Below are 20,710 nucleotides of genomic sequence, written 5' to 3'. Positions count from 1 at the left end.
GAGTGCCGCGATCCAGCTCTCGAAATCTGCTTGTAATCCCCGGGCCAAAGGAGGCCCGGCTGAAGTCAACTAGGGACAGGGCCTTCTCAATCACAGCCCCTTGCTGGTGGAACCAGTTACCGGAAGAGGTCAGGGCCCTGGGGGACATTGGACAGTTCCGCAGGGCCTGTAAGACAGTCCTCTTCCGGTTGGTTTATAACTGACCGGCATTGAAATACTCTGAAGGAAGTCTATAAGACAGCACACTGACATTGATTGATGTATCGATATATTAGTTGTTTTAATTATGTAAATTATTGTATTTTAATTCTGAATTTTATTGTTAGAACTTTTATGCTGTGAGCCGCCCTGAGCCCGTTTTGGTGGGGTAGGGCGGGATATAAATAATAAAATAAAATAAACAGTGTTTTGAAAATATTAATAACTGCTTCATGGGGCTCAGATTCAGAGTTGGGGCACAATGCAGAAGGCAAGGAACCTTCCCAACTACCATGTGCTTTCAGCAACTGAGAATGATCACCCAAACATCTGTTCGCCCCATCAGGGAAAATATGTACCCCCCCCCCTTTGCCCAGCATTTTTACTTTAAAGCAGGGCTTTTTTTGAGCAGGAACGCACAGGAATGCAGTTCCAGCTGGCTTGGCATCAGGGGGTGTGGCCTAATATGTAAATGAGTTCCTGCTGGGCTTTTTCTACAAACAAAGCTCTGCTTCAAAGGACTAATATCTAGGCATACTGAGAATTTAACAGCAAGCACAATCTCCAGGTAAAAGATAACCAAGTACTCTGCGTTGCGCAGTCTTTTCAAATCTCTTCTCCTCTCTCCCTTCTGGTATCTTAAATTTTAACAGATTAACTAGCGTCAATTGCTAGGAAGAACTGTGTATATGAATGATACTTTAACACTAGTCATCTAACCATGGTCTCAAGCTAATGCTTCACATAAGAGGTTCAGAAATGGCAGACCACTGGGCTTGGATAGACAATTATCCTTCAATTTCTTATTTGAAAACATGTATGCATTCATGTACAACAGACTGGATGTGCACAAGAGTGGCCGTAAAGCAGTAGGTGGAAGATACCACACTAACCTCCATTTATTTTCCTAAAGCAGTACACCGAAGCCCCAGTTATCTTTTCCCTTAATGCCACTGGCACACTTATCACATTACTGTTCACACAGTATGTGGGACTTGGAGGAGCTAGGAGTCCAGCTTCTTAAATTGCTTCATCACTCATGAATTTAGGTGAGAGCCAGAGGCCATCTCATCCAGAGGTAGTGGGGCCTACCTCTCCTTTAACTGTAAGAGCTTTGAGGAGAGAGAAAAGCACATATTCACATTTAACACTAACAATAAAACTCCTCCTTTTCCCTCTTGTTATAAAGTTATGTTGGTGTGTAAACAAAGGCACAGTGAATTTCTTTACAAAAAATTAATTGGCTACTTTGGTTGAAAAGAGGTAAGGACTGGAGTTCTTTGAAAAACAGAAACAGATCATGGTAATCAATTTGCCTGACCGTTTCTCCTTCATCAGTAGGGTTGCCAATCCCCAGGTGGGGGCAGGGGATCCCCTGGTTTGGAGACCCTCCCCCCACTTCAGGGTCATCAGAAAGCAGGGGGAGGGGAAGGAAATGTCTGCTGGGAACTCTATTATTCCCAATGGAGATTTATTCCCATAGAAAATCATGGAGAATTGATCCGCGGGTATCTGGGGCTCTGGGGGGGGCTGTTTTTTGGGGTAGAAGCACCAAATTTTCAGTATAGCATCTAGTGCCTCTCCCAAAAATACCCCCCATGTTTCAAAAAGATTGGACCAGGGGGTCCAATTCTATGAGCCCCAAAAGAAGGTGCCCCTATCCTTCATTATTTCCTATGGAAAGAAGGAATTGAAAAGGTGTCCTGTCCCTTTAAATGTGATGGCCAGAACTCCCTTTGGAGTTCAATTATGCTTGTCACAGCCTTGATCTTGGCCCCACCCCTAATGTCTCCTGGCTCCACCCCCAAAGTCCCCAGATATTTCTTGAATTGGACTTGGCAACCCTATTCATCAGTGTGTTAGCTTCCCTGTTTCCAGGACAAGGCTGTCCAATTAATAGAAAGCAAAGTAGGAAGGGGGCTTTACAGTATGTCTAGTCCAATATCCCACTCAATTCCTCACCAGCAGTTGCTCCGCCCCTAAGCGTCTGCTTTCCCTAGCTCAAGCAACCAATTCTCCACCAGTTGCTGCGCAGATGCATTTTGATCTGCAGTTCTCTCCCATTTCCCTTGCAGCTTCCTGCTCTTGTTTTGTTAGAGATGTGGAAGCTGCAGGAGAAATTGGAGGGAGCCACATGTGCCTGCATAGCAACTGGTGGAGAACTGATCACTTGAGCTGGGGAAAGCAGAAGCCTGGGGGCAAAGCAACTGCTAGTGAGGAATCAGTCTTAGTGAAATACGTAGTCTTTCCAACTCCATAACTCCTCCTTCTGGGATATGCAGGGACCCAGTGGCCTATTCCTATGTATGTTCTTCAGTCTGAATTTCAAAAAAGACATGGGTAAGACAGCAACAGAGGAATTTGCTTGCACATTTAACAGAGTAGTTCTCACCTTAAGGACAGCCCTAAAAAACTGTCATCCTGTTTAACTAAGTGCACTCTTAAATGTATTTATTCATAAATTAGCTCTATCAATTTACACCAAATTTGCAAGAGAGATCTCACTCCATCTTTGATAATGCAAAGTCACAGTGGCTGTCTTCAGCCCCACATCTGAGAAAAAGTTCAACATCTTTGAGAACGGACCTTTAAACAGCAGCCTAGCACACAGAAATGCGCTGGCTACATTTTTTTCCCCATTGGTATATTAGGAAACACTTTGGTTACAAAACTTCTTTGTGTCAGTCTGCCATTAGAGCAGGGGTGGGGAACCTTTTTTTCTGCCAAGGGTGATATGGATATTTATAACATCATTCACGGGCCATAAAAAATTATCAACTTAAAAAACAGTGCTCCGCAGAGGGAGAATGATTCAGGCCAGCAAAATTAATGCATATAATTGTTTTTCTGTTTGAAGTGAACATATGAACGTATGAAGCTGCCTTATACTGAATCAGACCCTCGGTCCATCAAAGTCAGTCTTGTCTTCTCAGACTGGCAGCGGCTCTCCAGGGTCTCAAGCTGAGGTTTTTCACACCTATTTGCCTGGACCCTTTTTTGGAGATGCCAGGGATGCAAGTCATGTGGGAAGAGCCTAATCTGGTGCACGCACACACACATACACACTGGGCCCGTCGCCCTAGGCAAATACATAGGTCCAGGATTTATTTGTAGAACAAGTCCAGCAGGAACTCAGTAGCATATTAGACCACATCCCCTAATATTATCATATTAGGTCACACACTCATTAGCATATTAGGCCACACCATCTGGGATAATGAAGTGCAAACTGAACTGTGACAGTAACTTTTCCAGGCCCTGCAGCAATTCTGGCCGGCCAGCCAGGCCCCAGGGAGGCTGCCACACGGTACATCTGGGCCCTGTGATCTCTGCCTGGCCCTGGGGAGGCTGCTGCACAGCGCAGCTGGGCACCACGATCCTCACTGGCCAGACAGTCACCATTGAGACCACCATCCATCTGAAAGCACAATAGATACGGTTTCCTACCTTTCCCTGTCCCCTTTTCTTGTCAGTTCTCCTGCTCGTCTTCTCCTCCATATACTCCTGTATATGCTTTTGATTTTTAAAAACCCTTTCTCCCCCAAGATGGATTGATACTTTCACAGTATTCAGTTCACGTTATGGACAGAATATCCAGTGCCTGCTGGGAGACAGTGGAAGGATGGCTCCAAAAGGGTACAGGCCGGAAGGCGCTAGGTGACTCTTTTCTTGAGTTGGTCAGATGGAAACAGACCTGGCAACCAGTGCAAATGCGTTTTCCTATGTGGCGTTATCCCCAGCTGAACCCAATGCACTTGGACTACATACGCTTGCACTGTAAAATACACCTAAACATCATAGGCATTCTCTCATATTTCTTGACAAAAAGTAATTGGTCAGTGCTCACTAACCTTGGCTGAGCTTTAACAGGATAGGTGCTGGTTCCATGCTCTTTCTCTAGATTCACAAGGACATCGTTCAAGTTTTGGTTCAGCTGAAACCAAAAAAAGAAAATTTAAAGCTGAACAGGAAAGATTGAAAGCCATTACAAAAAAAGAAGATCCAGAGTCTATCAGAAATGCATAAGAACACTGACAGCCCCAAAAATATGGCACTGTCTAAAGGTCTCCTTCCAATTTCTTCTGCTTTACAGTCACATAACCCTATGTGCATCATTTGACATCCAGAAACAGGTGTTGCGTGAGCAAAATCTGTATCTCATTTGCCCAACCAATTCAGCTCATGTCTCTTCTGTTTCCTCTGTTCCAACCACCACACACTTGTACTATTGTTGAGCCCTTGAGTCAACACAGGCCCTTTGTTTCTCTTTGGAAACTAAAGCCTTGCTTCTGCTCCTTCTTCCCATCTGCAACTACAAAACTTCCCTACAACCGCAGACTTGGTTGCTAAGGAACCAGAGTCTGTGAAAAAAAAAAACCACCACAAGAGTTTAGGCCGAGCCTAATGTCCACACTGCGGAAGAAGGGAGGATTTAATCCATGCCAACAGCCATGCGCCTGCCACGGCACCAAATCAGCTGACCCTCTCTATCTCCTAGCTCTAATAAAATACAGATATCTCCCAAGAAAAGGATAACTTTCACACACGCACAGTTTGCCAAGGGAAAGCACAATACAAGACCTTGTTACTAAGAAATAACAGACTGTCCAAAAGCTTGCCTCACAACATGCTGCAGTGTGCCAAACTCACAGAGGTTTCCTGTCCTACAAATGAAGTGATGGAATGGCCCCATCAGATTTGATGTTTCACTTTTACCCAAATCGGCATAGGCTTTTGCAGCCAAAGTCCTATAGAAATTTTGGAGGCTAAACCAAGAACCTCTGCCATAATTAGAGGATTCAGCTTTGAGGCCCAGAATATGGATGCATATAAAAACCTTCCTGAAGCTAAACAGATGTGCATCTAATCAAGTGATGTGAGAGCATCTGGAACACTATGTATCATATACAGTCTAGAATTCTTTGGAAGAAAGGCAAGATATAAAACAAAATGAAATATACAAATAGATGCTAGGATTCCATGGTCACTTTCTCCCTGATCCTCTTAAGCAGACCATGTACCCAGCGATAAAGGTAAGATGTGACTGAAATGGTACCTTCAATCTTCTGCTTTGAGCCTCTTGAGAAAGAGAGAACGAGTACAAATTTGTTACTTTCACTCCTGCGTCTATGAAATGCTATTTCTATTTTCTTCAGCATCCCATTCTTCCTAAGTATATGTATCTTGTGTATTCCCTACCACAAAAATGTAAACTCCATAGCAAGACAATGAAACCCCTGCAAACTTTGTACATTTCAGCGGAGATTGCATAATTTCCTTATTCTACATTCAGCATCCTGATCCTTATATTTAGTAATTCCCTTCTGTAGAATTTGTGCAAAATCACTCATAAAACACTAAAAAAAAAAACGTAGACCATGATGGTGGAGCCAGTTTCAGTGAACTTGCAGAGGGAGATTATTAGTTTTCTAAAGCAAGTACACAGTTTTTTAAAGGTAAGCATGATACCAAATACCATTATGGAAAGTCTATATTATCAGGCCCAGGAGTGGAATTCTAGCAGGCGTTCCTTTGCATATTAGGCCACACATCCCTGATGTAGCCAATCCTCCAAGAGCTTACAAAAAAGAGCCTTGTAAGCTCTTGGAGGATTGGCTACATCAGGGGTGTGTGGCCTAATATGCAAAGGAGCTCCTGCTAGATTTCCACCCCTGGTCAGGTCACTTAAGGGATTTACGCAGAACAGAAGATTTATCTCACTTACTGGGAATCTTCCTTCTCAGGGGTCCCGGGATGGGGCATTCTGAACATCTGGGAAAGCTCCTCCCTATTGGCAGGCAGGATCATCACTTCTTTTGCAATTCCTGTAGGGAAGGGCCTTCCTTTTTGTGCCCCAAAATAGCCCTGAAGCAATAAGGGACCTCTCTCCCAAATTAAAAAAGGGAAAAAATGGCCAATACAACCCCTCCAGCCCCAGATTGTGTGTGGAGAAGGGAACCCATAGAAATCTAAAATTAACATCAAATAATCCCCAGGGATTTCACCAAGAACAGGAGGAGCTATGGCCTTAGGACAGGGGCACTAGCACCATACAGAATGCCCCTCTCCATGGAAGGAACCATCTCACAACTATCCTTGAGTGGGAATAGACTGCCCCACCACTGGACCACTGAGAAGGAAGAATCATGGTGAGATAAATCTTCCATTCTTCTGTGGTCTGAGGTGGGGCAGTCTGAACATTTGGGACCTAAAAAAGCAGCTGTCCCTAGGAGGGAGAAACCAGTTCCTAGATGGAGACTACATGTTGCAGGACCCTCCTTCCAAAAGCCACTTCCACCAAGGCCAGCTTATCAATTCTGTAGAGCCTGATGAAGGAATGGACAGACCTCCAGGTGGCAGCCCTGCAAATAGCCTCCAAGGAGAGAAGGATCTATACGCTGCCAAGGTTACCACCCCGAGGGAATGTGCCATGATGTCCAGAGGAGAGACTAACCCCACAGACTTGTAGGCAAGAATTATGCATCCCATGGCCCACTTACTGATGGTGGAGGAAGAGACTTTGTGCCCTAGGGGTGACTTTCTGAAAGAGATAAGCAGGGCGTCAATCTTAAAAAAGTTTTGGTCCTTCCTATCCAAGTAGAAACTCAGTGACCTCCTAATGTCCAGACAATGCCATTCCTTCTCCTGAGGGTGCTTAGGATTCAGACAGAAGGAGGGCAGGACTAGGTCCTTTGACCTATGAAAGGTAGAATTAACCTTTGGTGTGAAGGCCAGGTCTGAGTGAAGAACCACTCTATTGTTATAAAAGACACAGAGCTCTGGGTCCTCAGATGTGCTTACAGGAAAACCAGCACCGTGGTGAATACCCTTGGTGCCAATTTGAAAGCAAAGGGTAAAGCCCAGTATTGGAAGTGGACACCTTTGTAAATGAAGCACAGGAACCTCCAATGCAATCTCCAGACAGGAGTGTTCAAGTAGACCTCTAAGAGACTATGGACTTTAGGGCTTCCATCCTGAACCTCCTTCTTTCTATCCTCCCGTACAGCCATTTGAGGTCTAGAATACCTCTCACATTCCTGTTTCTCTTTGAGACTATACAAAAAGACTGAGTAGATCCCTGAGGCCTTGTGGGCCTCTGGCACCAGCTCTACAGTCCCTATGTCTAGGAGGTGCTGGATGGCGTTGAAGGAGTCACTGTTTCCTTGGGCATTCTTTGGAACTTGTAGAAATTTGCTGGGGGTGGGGACAGACTTTAGTTAGCTGTGTTTACGGTATCCAAACCCTACTTGTCAGTTATCATGGTTTTGCATCACTTTGCAAAGGCCTGAAGCCTGCCTCCTATTTTTATTGCTGCTGGAGGTCTATGGTAGTCATGCTAAGGGGCTCTTTTAGGGACCTTTGGTGTTCTGTCCTGTAGTTCTAGTAAAACTGAAACTAGTGCCTCCTGACTCTTTGGAGTGTCATCTCCCCTTGGGAGGTCTGGATGCTCTAAATCTTGACGTACACTTGGGTTCACAAAAGGATTCGTGAGAGGAGGGGTAATAACTCCTGGATCTGCTGTCTCTCCTGCAGAAGGTCAGTGTTTTCTTCTTGTATTTATCTATTCATACCTTCCCAAAGATCTGATCACCTCTAAAGGGCACACTAGCCACTTTTGCCTGCATGGAGGGATTCACTTCCCAGCTATGAAAGTAGATGAACATATGAACATATGAAGCTGCCTTATACTGAATCAGACCCTTGGTCCATCAAAGTCAGTATTGTCTTCTCAGACTGGCAGCGGCTCTCCAAGGTCTCAAGCTGAGGTTTTTCACACCTATTTGCCTGGACCCTTTTTTGGAGATGCCGGGGATTGAACCTGGGACCTTCTGCTTCCCAAGCAGATGCTCTACCACTGAGCCACCATCCCTCCCTGATGTTCCTTTTGATGGTGACAAAAAGATACCATGGCCCAAATATCTAGCTGGGTGGTATCCAATGAGGTATCTGCTGAGAATGCTGCCACCAGGGCAATCTTTTTAAAGTTGTCTTTTAACTCTTTAGGGATGTTGCTGTCTGCCACTAAAAGGTCCGAGGCCCATGAGTAAATGGCTCTAGTGAACAGGGAGCTTGTGGTGGGCACCCAATGGCAAGTTGCAGAGGCCTCAGAGTCCTTGCACAATGACTGTTCAATCCTTCTATCACATGGGTCCCTTGGTAGAACATCTGCACCCCTGGGTAAGATTGAATTAGAACACAGGCTGGCCACTGGGTCATCAACCAATGACAGTATTAAAAGGTCAGCAGTCTCTGCCACCAGGGAGTAGAACTTCAGTATAATGGGATGATTTGATTTTGGCCTAGATGAGGACTCCCATTTGGCCCTCACTACCCTGTTGAATGCAGCTAGGAAAGGGATCCCAAGAGGGAAGGATCCCGTTTTTGGGGGGAAACTGTCAGACCCTGCTGGCATCTTAAGATCAAACACTTCTACCTCCTTAATGTTCACTAGGATTTCCAGAATACGCAGAACTTGGAAGGATCTTACAAAAACTTCCTTTGGGAAAAGGCAATTCTGCATTGTCGTGACTACGGGCTCTTCCTCCTCTGACAACTCCCCCTCCTCCCTATGTGAGGAAGAGCCAGAACAATCAAAGACCTGTTTCTCCTCCCTCGAAGGTGAGCTTTGTTCTCTCCCTGACCTGGTCTGGTCTTCTCTTTTTTGGGTTGAGGTGGAGAGTGAGAATTCCTATCCGGTTCCCTGCTTCCTGATGCGTTCTAGAAAGGGGAGTGCTGACTATATCTACTGCAGGACCTAGATGAGTTGCTGTGTCTCTCAGGGTTGGCTTGTGAAATCATCTCCCTGATTTCTCTCTGCATCTCTCCTTTGATCCGGGCTAAGAGATTAGTCTGTCAGACAGATCCAGTTTTGGAACCCCTGCTGGGTCTGAGCTGTATTGGGGCCCATAAGAAGAATTTTGTTGGGGGGAGGAGGGGAAGCTCTAGACTGGAGGGGTTGCCATCTTGGGGCATGTTCTTAGCTAAATCCACCCATACTGCAATTTCTTGCTCCTGATCATGAGGGAAGAGGGGACCTCCACAGACTTTAAAATGAGAGTCAGTCTTACCAGGGCTCAGATGTCTGCTGCTGGCTGGAGGGATGGCCATATGCCCTGCTTGAGGTGGTTCACCAATCGAAATGTGTCCCAAGCCATGTGGAGGGTCCTAATGTGTTCTGCTGCTGTGGCTGCCAGCACTCCTGCAGTGCGCCAATGGGAGACTGGGCTCCCCGTAGCAATGGCTGGGCTCCCTGTGGCAATGCAGATTTGGCAGTGCTCAGAGCTGAGAGGATTTGCCTTGCTGCTGCAAACAGTTCCCAGCTACAAGCATGAGAGGCATGGCGCTGGTGGGAAGGGGCAAGCCTTTTCTGCCCCCTAAGAGATCTCCTTTCTAGGACTCGAGTTGAACCAGCCATGAATGGTGGTCTGGGTGAAAGACTCATCTGGTAGACTTCAAGAAAGAAGGAAAGGGGGGGTATGGGAATCACAACAAATCCAGAACTGCAGTGCTCAAGAACAGAGCGTGTTCCACAGCTTCAGTCTGCCTTGGGGCATGGCTGAAAACTGGGGTGCAAAAGTGAAGGCCTCCCCTCACAGGAACTGCAAAAGCAGTGGTGACCCTGCCTGCCAATAGGGAGGAGCTTTCCCAAATGTTCAGACTGCCCCCACCCTGAACCACTGGAGAATGATTATGTAAGTAATCCCGAAATGTACCAGAGCTGAGATTCCACAATAAAAAGGAAACCCCTCAAGTGTCCCGAAGTCTAAAAACAATGAATTGGGTGACTGAATTAAAAAGATCAAGGAAAAGCTGATTAAGAAATAAACGGAGGGGGAAAAGACCACACAGAATACTTATTTCTTTGAAAGGTGCTCCAAAGGAAACCGCTAATTATGTGAAAATCCGTGAAATGAAATTGAGAATTACTGTATTATTCCAGGGTACCATAAAGCGATACAGTCAGCCATGTTTACCTTGCTCATTTCCTTATGGAAGTTCTCCTCCAAGCCTGCAATACTCTGGAATGTGTTGACGTAAAATCCAACACGACTGGTAAACAAAACACAACACAGGTCAATGGAGCCAAAAAGATGGCTCAAAAATATATTGTAGATGCCCATCCCATCCCCTTTCTTCCAAATTTCCAATTCTTCCAGTCAGGCATTTGCACAATGGTAAGCATGAACAAGATCACATGAACTTCATTGGATTGACGCAACAATTTGGTCTTTCATGGGGCCATCCCCAAAACTCTGTCACATACTCTCCGATACATTATTAAGCTACAGAGCTGCTTCCTCGGCTCACCTATTCCATAGTGAAGGCAGTTCTTCTTGAAGATCAATATTCATCTCCTCAAAGACTTTTTGAGCTTTCACTAACTCTTCTTCAGCCTGGAGAAGAGAGTGAAAGTGATCAGCACAATGCATATGGAAACACTCACAGGGGGCCACGACACGTGGGCTCACTGTATGTTCTTTACATCAGACCTACCTAGGGTCTTCCAGACTGTTGCCAACCAGTTTCTTAGGGTTGTATTGCCCAAGAGTCTCCTCCAATCCATCTCTATATAAGAGAAGGATTTCTCATGTCTGGGCATGGCCTACAACTGGCGTAGGGAAACCCAATGAACAAAGCGAGAAAATGTCCAATGATTTCTTTGGCTGAGATGAAGATGTTAAAAGAGTGGGAAGCGTAGGTAATCCACCATTCCTATTTCTGATATAAACTTGCAAGCCTGAGCTGAAGAACCAGCAAAGTAGAGGAAACCTGTATAGTGGGTGTGGCTAGCAACTAACACTGTGGAATGGAGCTGGTTGGCATTCTCTTGGCTCACATACACTGGAACTGAAACATGAACTTAGGTTGCCAGGATAAGGTTTTTTTAAAGCCACAGAAAATGATATTTCCATGCAAGATGAGATATTCTGAAATAAGGGACAATTCTTCATCTTGTAAATTGGCCACCCGAGCAGAACAGTAATTCAGATCACAAATGATGGTGAGAAGTCACACAGCAATCTAATGCTCTTCCCTCTTTGTAGTTTGGGAAAGGCGACCAAGATTCAGTAGTCTTTCAGGACTGCTTATCGAAACATTTTGGATTGGGAGCCATGAATACCAAATGGAAATAGACAACAATATACCAACCATTATCTAACGGGGATCTCCAAATTCAACTAACTCCAATCTTGCATATATTCTAATGGTTCCATTCATTCATTGCTACACTTTTCTCCCCCACCCAGTTCCATATCTTTCCACCCAATAAAAGAATTCTCACGTGTGGTCCCAGAATCAAACAAGTTTGTTCAGCTAGTGATGATTGCTTACAACGCCATATCAGCCAATCTGACCCAAATTCCATTTCTTCTAAAAAAAATCCTAGATCATCCTCCACAAACCAGTGAGAATTGCGACACCTTTACACAGATACCCAGGAATGTTGGTGGCAGTGAAAAAATTCAGATAAATGTGAATCGGAGTGTCCCTTCTGTGAATACTGAATATTGATTTCATCGCACCATTTTAAAGGATACTGTAGAGCTGGGAGAGTTACAAGCAAAAGAGCAACCACAGTGGTTGGTAGCTTGCAGCAACTTCCCACATTGCATTTAGGATTTTTAAAATAATAAAATAAAATAAAAATATGTCTAAGGGCTATGAAAAACTGGGTGACATAATGGATGGTTTGAAGAAAGAAAATGCAGAGTATTTTTCTCTCCCTCTCAATTAATTGCAGTAAGACAGTTAAAACAGTTAAAAGGAAGCACTCCTTTGTGCAATACTTCATGTATGAAATTTATTGCTAAGAGGACTTTAACAATGGAAAAATTCATAGGGCTGCCAAGTTCCCAATGGAGGCAGGGGATCCCCCGGTTTGGCAGGCTCCAACCCACCAGCAAGGAGGCGGCTGCCAGGGAGATCCCCACCCCTCAAAGAGTCCCACCACCACGCAGCGTGCACGATGACATCACCTGGAAGTGACTTACTGCGCCAGGCACATCACATGGGGATGCTCTAAAAAATCATGGGAAACACTATGATTTTGTGCGGGGTTGCTCTAGCAATTTGGGGGGAAACTCTATGGTACCATAAAGTTTTCCTCCAAATTGCTAGAATGTCCCCATGCAAAACCATAGAATTTCCCCCAATTTCCTAGAGCATCCCCACGCAATGTGTCTGGCACGATTCACCACTTCTGGGTGACATCATCACACCACCCTTGCATGAAAAAAAGTCCCCCACTGGCAGCTGGTGGGGACTTGGCAACCCTAAATAGCTATGAGAGCAGGGCCATAGCTAGCAGGGAGGGCACCGGAGTGGTGCTCTATATGGAACCTGCAGCACCCCCACCAAATCTTCCCTTATTGCCCCTTTCACTGAAAGGGAAGATGGGGAACATTTGGTGGGCGTGCTGCATATTCTATAGGAAGCACCACCCCATGCCCGCCACCCTGGCTACGCCTTGCATGAGGGATCAATGGATCCTCCATGTTCACAAACATTTAAAAAACAGCTGCCAGGGCAAAGAGAGAATGGCTGCTTCCTTTATACCCTGTTTATGGGCGTCCTGGAAACGTCTGACAGGACAGTGTAAGAAACTGGATACTGGATCAGATGAATCATGTGTCTACTCAACAGGGCCTCTCTTATGTTCTAAAGTGACACTTAGTGGTTTGGGAGCTCTTTGACATGCCACCTGTGGCTCTATTGAACACTGTTCCCCAGTTTGGCAATTTCCTTGTTTCAAGGAAACTTGTCAAGCTGGCTGCTCTCAGAGTAACAAGCTGCAAGCCCTCCTGAGGTGCAGACCTCGTAGCAGGGATGGAAGTAAACATGGCTCTTTTGATTGACGATAACTGCGAATGTGGTTCTTCATAAGCCACACAGTAGAGTACCACTGAGTTAGAACTACCACCAGGGAACGTTTAAAGAGTCACGCCAACTGAAAGCAGTCGTTTATTTCCAGCTGAAAACACTCAGCTTCAGAGGTTCCACTGAATGTCACTTGTAGTCTAACGCAATACAGAAAAACAGTGGATCCCAAGTCTGATTAATCCAGTGGCTTTTCATAGCAGGAAAAGAAACGCAGGCAACCTGTTTAATATTCAACCGCAAGAAGCAGGAATGTCACAAGGTCACAAGCCACTATGGACTGCTTGCAGAATACATCACTTAAGACAAACTCTTAAGACCAGATCTGAAGAAGTGTGTGTGCACACAAGAACTCTGTTGGTCTTCAAGGTGCCACTGGAATCAAACTTTGTTCTGCTGCTTCAGATCAACATGGCTACCCCCACCTGATTCTAGAATACATCACCGTCATGGACTTGGCTTCTGAAAGCCTCTATTTTTAAAAGAGACCTGGGTTCTCTGTCCTTGCAAAAAGAAAGAAAGAAACAAACCCAAGGGAAATCCCAAAATGTCTAGCATAAGAACATAAGAACATAAGAGAAGCCATGTTGGATCAGGCCAACGGCCCATCAAGTCCAACACTCTGTGTCACACAGTGGCAAAAAATGTTATATACACACATACACTGTGGCTAATAGCCACTGATGGACCTCTGCTCCATATTTTTATCTAAACCCCTCTTGAAGGTGGCTATACTTGTGGCCGCCACCACCTCCTGTGGCAGGGTGCTAACGGCAGAAACACTACTGAATACTGGGTCAAATTATCTGGTTGAAGCATAGTTTTGAATCTTCATAGAGAAGGCATCTGATATAATGCTGCACAAATAGCCTTTTTTTTTCTTAAAAATATGAATTCATGTTTTTAATTTTAATCTCATTCTGGATTCTAGAAAAAAGGAATGACAGATATGTCTATATCTGTACAAAGAAAAACCAATGTATTTATTGGCTGAACTAACCAATAGCCAAAATTCAGGTGCAGGGTTGTGGCTTGGAGCACATAGGCTGTCTGTCTAATCCCGCTGCCTTCTACATCTGTTCTAAACAGCTTCTATGCTCCTGGAGCGGGTGAAAACTATTCAAGCTGAAGAATATAGAAAAGCAATCTAGGTGACTATGTATTTTTTTGTGACATCCCATGATGAGAAAAATAAACATCCAGGAAAACGTTCACTCTAGAAATGAGAAAAATGAAAGGATTCTGAAGTTCAAACAAGGTCCCATGGATTCTCCATGGGGTTTGCACCACCACTGGTAACCAGCCAGAGGCATATTATGACTTAAAATTATAAGTAGCACTGTCTAAAGCACTGTCAAAGTGCTGATAGATGAAATTAAAGAAAGGCCCTACCTATAGACTTCTAATTTAATGGGAAAAGGTAGCTCAATTATAGGAAAGGGTATAATAGGCATAGAAGACTGAATCTGTCCTGTTGCTTTATAAGGAAATCACTATCCCAGTTATACAGAAGGGCTATTTAATTCAGAAATCCATCCTAGTGGAATGTAATCTGTATCTTAACCTCTCATTGGTATACACATCGCAAGACAAATAGCAATAGTTGCCTGATTTACTATACTTGTTTAATATATTTGTTTTGTCTTTTACATAATCCTCTAAAACCACATTTAATTGTTATATGGATTTTTTTAAAAAAATTATGTGTACAGCCCATTGTGATTAAGCCATCCCTATAGAATGATACCATTAGAAATGATCTAAAATGAGACCAAGAAACTGAACTTCCGATTAAATTTTAGAGTTTGCTTGCCGCTAGGCTGTTGTTTTGGACTCGTTCCACAAAGCAAAAGCATCAGTGCCATTTTTAGTCAGCATTTTCATGAAGATGTTGGAAAGCAAGAATTCACTGGGCTAAGCAGTTCTTCTCCATCCACCCCCAATCACCCTGAAAACAGATTACAAAATGAAACATATTGTTTGAGCAGTAGATTTAGACCTTAACCCACTAAGCCTCTCCTCTCTAGAAGTGTCTTCATTTCAATTAACACTTTGTCAGGGGCAGCAGGCTTTGTCTAATCTGCAAAATTTGTTTTCAGATCCTAAAAAAAAGACTGGAATTATGATATATAGTGAGAAATTGAGAGCATAGCTACATTTACATTAAGAGACAGAACCATTCTGACTACCGACTGTAAAATGTATAGGGTTGCCAATCCTCAGGTGGGGGCAGGGGATCCCGTGGTTTGGAGACCCTCCCCCCCGCTTCAGGGTCGTCAGAAAGCAGGGGGAGGGGAGGGAAATGTCTGCTGGAAACTCTATTATTCCCTATGGAGATTTATTCCCATAGAAAATCATGGAGAATTGATCTGCGGGTATCTGGGGCTCTGGGGGGGGGGGGCTGTTTTTTGAGGTAGAGGCACCAAATTTTCAGTAAAGTTTCCTGGCTCTACCCCCAAAGTCCCCAGATATTTATTGAATTGGACTTGGCAATCCTAAAAATGTACCAGAAAGATCACCTAGTCCTGAGTGCTAACCACCTGCCAGTCCCCTGACCCCTTCCCGAAAACAAGATTGCAAACTCATAAGAACATAAGAGAAGCCATGTTAGATCAGGCCAATGGTCCATCCAGTCCAACACTCTGTGTCACAGTGGCAAAAATTATATATATATATACACACACACACACACTGTGGCTAATAGCCACTGATGGACCTCTGCTCCATATTTTTATCTAAACCCCTCTTGAAGGTGGCTATGCTTGTGGCCGCCACCACCTCCTGTGACAGTGAATTCCACATGTTAATCAACCTTTGGGTGAAGAAGTACTTCCTTTTATCCGTTTTAACCTGTCTGCTCAGCAATTTCATCGAATGCCCACGAGTTCTTGTATTGTGAGAAAGGGAGAAAAGGACTTCTTTCTCTACTTTCTCCATCCCATGCATTATCTTGTAAGCCTCTATCATGTCACCCCGCAGTCGACGTTTCCCCAGTTGGGGAAATTCCTGGAGATTCAGGGATGCTGTCTGTGAAGGGCAGAGCACACAGTAGGATATAATTCCACGTAGCACACCCGCTGAAGCTGCCATTTCCTCCAGAGGAACTGATCTCAGGCCTCTGAAGATCCGTTGTAATTCCAGAGCTCCAGGCCCCTTCTGGAGATTAGTAACCTACCTGAAAAGTGATGCTCAAATCATTCTTTCCCTCTTCTCTTCTCATAATAAAAAAGAAGAGGGAAAGCAGTAAGACAAAGAAAAGGACCGGTGCTACTATGTAGGGCTGCCATTCCCCCAATGGGGGTAGGGTTCCCCCACTCTTGGGACCTCCAATATGCCACCATGGAGCTGGCCGGCAGGGGAGCCTCACCCCCGAAGAGCTCTAACACACCTAACGTGCCTGGCATGATGATGTCACCTGGGAATGGTGACCATAGAGTTTTCCCCCCAAGTGTTAGAGTGCGTCCTATTCAATGTGCCCAGCATAATGATGTCACTTCCAGTGCGATTATGAAGACTTCTGGAAAGAGGACTAGGGACCAACCCAACTACTATGTCATCAGTAACAGGAAAGAATGGAAGGAAGGCTGGTGGAAGCCGTATTGAGAAGGTAATAGCTACATTCAGACATCATGATTAAACAACATCATTAATTCAAACACTTCTGCTTATTGAATGGTTAGTGGCAGATATCATCAAAATCCTAATTATAAATACAAAATCCTAGCTATAAATACAAGTTGATGGGGTGTGAACTGGTGGAGACTGACCAAAAAAAAGAGATCCTGGGGTCATGGTAGATAACTCACTGAAAATGTCGAGACAATGTGCAACTGCAATAAAAGAGGCCAACACTATGCTGGGAATTATTAGGAAGGGAATTGAAAACAAATCAGCCAGTATCATGATGCCCCTGTATAAATTGATGGTGCGGTCTCATTTGGAGTACTGTGTACAATTCTGGTCACATCTCAAAAAAAGATATTATAGCATTGGAAGAAGTCCAGCAAAGGGCAACTAGAATGATTAAAGGGTTGGAACACTTTCCCTATGAAGAAAGGTTAAAATGCTTGGGGCTCTTTAGCTTGGAGAAACGTCGACTGAGGGGTGACATGATAGAGGTTTACAAGATTATGCATGGGATAGAGCAGGTAGGGAAAGAAGTACTTTTTCTCCCTTTCTCACAATATAAGAACTCGTGGACACTCAATGAAATTGCTGAGCAGTCAGGTTAGAATGGATAAAAGGAAGTACTACACCCAAAGAGTGATTAACATGTGGAATTCACTGCCACAGGAGGCGGCGGCAGCTACAAGCATAGACAGCTTCAAAAAAGGATTGGATAAACATATGGAGCAGAGGTTCATCAGTGGCTATTAGCCACAGCATATTGTTGGAACTCTCTGTCTGGGGCAGTGATGCTCTGTATTCTTGGTACTTGGGGATGGGGGGGCGTGTGGGGGGGCTTCTAGTGTCCTGGCCCCACTGACACTGGACCTCCTGATGGCACCTGGTTTTTTTGGCCACCGTGTGACACAGAGACTAGATGGGCCATTGGCCTGATCCAACATGGCTTCTCTTATGTTCTTAAAGCTAAGAGTCTGCTTGAAAATCCTGGTTTTTCTGCTGCTATTGGAAGCCAACTGCAGAAGAACAGTAAGATTTTGGAGCAGCTTTGTAGATATGTCTATGCCCTGGGGTGGTACTACCAGTCAAAGTAGAACTATACCAGATTTTCCTCCACCAAGAAGTAATGACTAAGCAAATTAGTACAAATTAGGATTCATAAGGCAAGAAATCTCTTCCTAAACATTCTGGCTTGTGGCCTTCCTGTTAACTCAAACAAGAATCTGGAGATGACACTAACCTGGAGCTCAGTCAAACCACAGTTTATAAAATATTCTTTAGTGTGCTGTCTGCGCAAAGCCTAGTTTAGTGGGAATCTCTAGCTAATCTGTAAATGTAACCAGTTTCATGTCAATTCACCGTTGTGCTCCCCGAGCATGTAATTCTGAGAATATGTTTCCCAAAGTGAAGACTAATTTCTAACCAACCAACCCTCTCCAATTCTTAAAATAATAATAATAATAGGTTTCCCAGAATTTTTGTAACAAGAGCTTGTGGTGACATTCGTGAGCCTGCAGCCTGCAGCGTAGCTGCTAGGCTGCGTCGGCTCTGTTTGCCTCCCTGGGAGGGAGGAGTCGGAGCCGCCCGTTTGGGCGCGCAATGTGGGGGGTGGGGCCAGCCGCTTTATCAGCTGGCTTCTGCTTCCCCCCAGCAGTCTTTCGTCGATTGGCCCTCCCGCCCGCCCTGTCTGTTATGTAGGCTTTGCTGGTTGCCTCATTTGAGGAGCCGGGTAGGAATTTTTTACGCCTCGGCTGATTGGCTGTTGCTGGGGTGTGTTTTTTGCCTACCCTGCATAGCAGTGCAGTGGATTGTGGAATTGGCTTAGGGATGGTGCCTTTAAATAGGTGGTCACTTTAGTTGGCAGGTTTTTGGGGTTTAGGGACACTATGCGGCTAGGGGAGGACTGCGAAGCATCCCCCTTTTGGGGAATTTGGGGTCTGGCATGAACAACCTTGGGGTTTGGAGACCCGGGTTGGAGATTGCAGACTGTCCAGGAGGCTTGGCTAGAGGGTGCCTTTCCGCCGAGACGTGCGTCTGGGTTTGGGCCCTCTGGTGCGGGCCTCCCTGCTGGGCCTGCCTGGAGGGAGCTGAGTTGCTCAGCTCCGGCTGGGGGGCTGGGTCTCTCGCCCGTTAATGGCAGGGGAGCGGTCGCGGTGACCCCTAGCCCTGGCCAGGCCGCTGGTGGGGTTCCCTTGCTGTTTATGCTGTTAATTAATAAAGTGGCCCAAATTTTATTCCAATGCTTTGTGTCTGACTCTTCATTCCGACCTTGGGAGGCAATTAGAATGGTAGAATGGAATGTGGTCTGAAGACAGAGGAGCCATAACACTGCACAACCAATTGTTCTACCTCAAAGAAAAGGATGCTGATAGTTACCTCTATTCTTGAGGGGAGGTGGATAGAGTGGTCGTTTTCACACTCACCTTAATCAGCATCGACGACCCTCTTCACCGCGCAGGATCTGCGCGGACTTCGCACTAATTGCCGCGGAGCACCCGGAAGAGCCGGAAAGTCCCGGCGCTTTTGCGGCGCAAACGGAAACTGCTTTTTGGCGGTTTCAGTTTGCGCCGCAAAAGCGCCGGGACTTTCCGGCTCTTCCGGGCGCTCCGCGGCAATTAGTGCGAAATCCGCGCAGATCCTGCGCGGTGAAGAGGGTCGTCGATGCTGATTAAGGTGAGTGCGAAAACGACCAGTGTAACAACAGAGTCTCAGTTAATTACTCTTGACTTTCCACAATGAAGAAGGATACATCTACACATCAATCTCCAATTCTGAAAGATTGTTCCCCCCCCTCACTGAAATTAAATCCAAACAAATGGTGACCGTATTACTTAGCTTGTTATTCCTGTTGGGTTATTGCTTCTATTAAAATATGTGCATTATATTGTATGCTAATTTGCTGGGCACCCAGTAGCTTTATGTGTTGACTGGTAACTTCCGGTATCTGAGGAACTATGCATGCACACAAAAGCTCACGCCTTGAATGAAACATTGTGGGTCTTAAAGGTGCCACTGGACTCAAACTTTGTTCTGTTACCTCTGCAGTTTGTCTCATCTACACTCCCAATTTTAAAACCAAATTCAAACTGGCATTCTTCCCCATAAATCTACCTTGTTGACCAAGGCTCATTAAGGTCGCCCTGGAAACAGGCTCATGGACTCACATACCTTAGCACAAAAATCAGTGCGGTGAGCCCAATGAGAGCCTGTTCAATCGACAATCAAGATATAAGTGCTCCTCTTGTACGTATAAAGTGTTCCTATTCAGGATTTTTAGCCATAGAATTCATGGGACTTATAGCTAGGGTTGCCAAGTCCAATTAAAGAAAAATCTGGGGACTTTGGGGGTGGAGCCAGGAGACTTTGGGGGTGGAGCCAGGAGACATTGGGGGTGGAGCCAAGAACAAGGATGTGACAAGCATAATTGAACTCCAAGGGAGTTCTTGCCATCACATTTAAAGAGACAGCACACCTTTTAAAATGCCTTTCTTCCATAGGAAATAATTAAGGATAGGGGCACCATATTTTGGGGCTCATAGAATTGGACCCCCTGGTCCAATCGTTTTGAAACTTGGGGGGTATTTTGGGGAGAGGCACTAGATGCTATACTAAAAATTTGGTGCCTCTACCTCAAAAAATAGCCCCCCCAGAGCCCCCAATACCCACGGATCAATTTCCTATTATTCCCTATGGGAATCGTTCTCCATAGGGAATAATAGAGTGCCTAGTAGACATTTCCCTCCCCCCCCACGCTTTCTAAAGGGGGGGATGGCCTCCAAACTAGGGAATCCCCTGCCCCCTCCCTCTCACACACACACACTTACCAGATCTTCCTCGGACAACTCTACTTCCTGTGAAAACGAAAGCAAAAGAAAGGGAGGGGCCGTTCTCAGAAGCCCTTTCTGCTTCCTGCCCAGCCTTAAAGGGGCAGACATTTTGCAAACGGCTCAGGAACTCTACAACATGAAGCCTAAAGGTATGTTCTCCCCCCCCCTCCACCCCCCACCCC

The 20,710-nt window shown here is 45.2% G+C and overlaps 1 protein-coding gene across 15 annotated transcripts in view; it reads right to left on the bottom strand.

The window, feature by feature from the left end:
- The window catches only part of BIN1 (bridging integrator 1), a 188,109-nt gene that overhangs the window by 40,092 nt on the left and 127,307 nt on the right, over positions 1–20,710 (bottom strand). For all 15 annotated transcript variants that reach the window (XM_060263260.1, XM_060263262.1, XM_060263265.1 and 12 more), the window contains 3 exons: positions 10,507–10,592; positions 10,173–10,248; positions 4,050–4,132 (listed from right to left, as the gene is read on the bottom strand). In XM_060263260.1, the coding sequence (XP_060119243.1) occupies positions 4,050–4,132; positions 10,173–10,248; positions 10,507–10,592 (245 nt within the window). The remainder of the gene's footprint in view (positions 1–4,049; positions 4,133–10,172; positions 10,249–10,506; positions 10,593–20,710) is intronic.

This window comes from Heteronotia binoei, chromosome 21 (assembly GCF_032191835.1).
Source record: "Heteronotia binoei isolate CCM8104 ecotype False Entrance Well chromosome 21, APGP_CSIRO_Hbin_v1, whole genome shotgun sequence".
NCBI classification, from domain to species: domain Eukaryota; kingdom Metazoa; phylum Chordata; class Lepidosauria; order Squamata; family Gekkonidae; genus Heteronotia; species Heteronotia binoei.
This window is presented reverse-complemented; position numbering and strand designations above follow the sequence as displayed.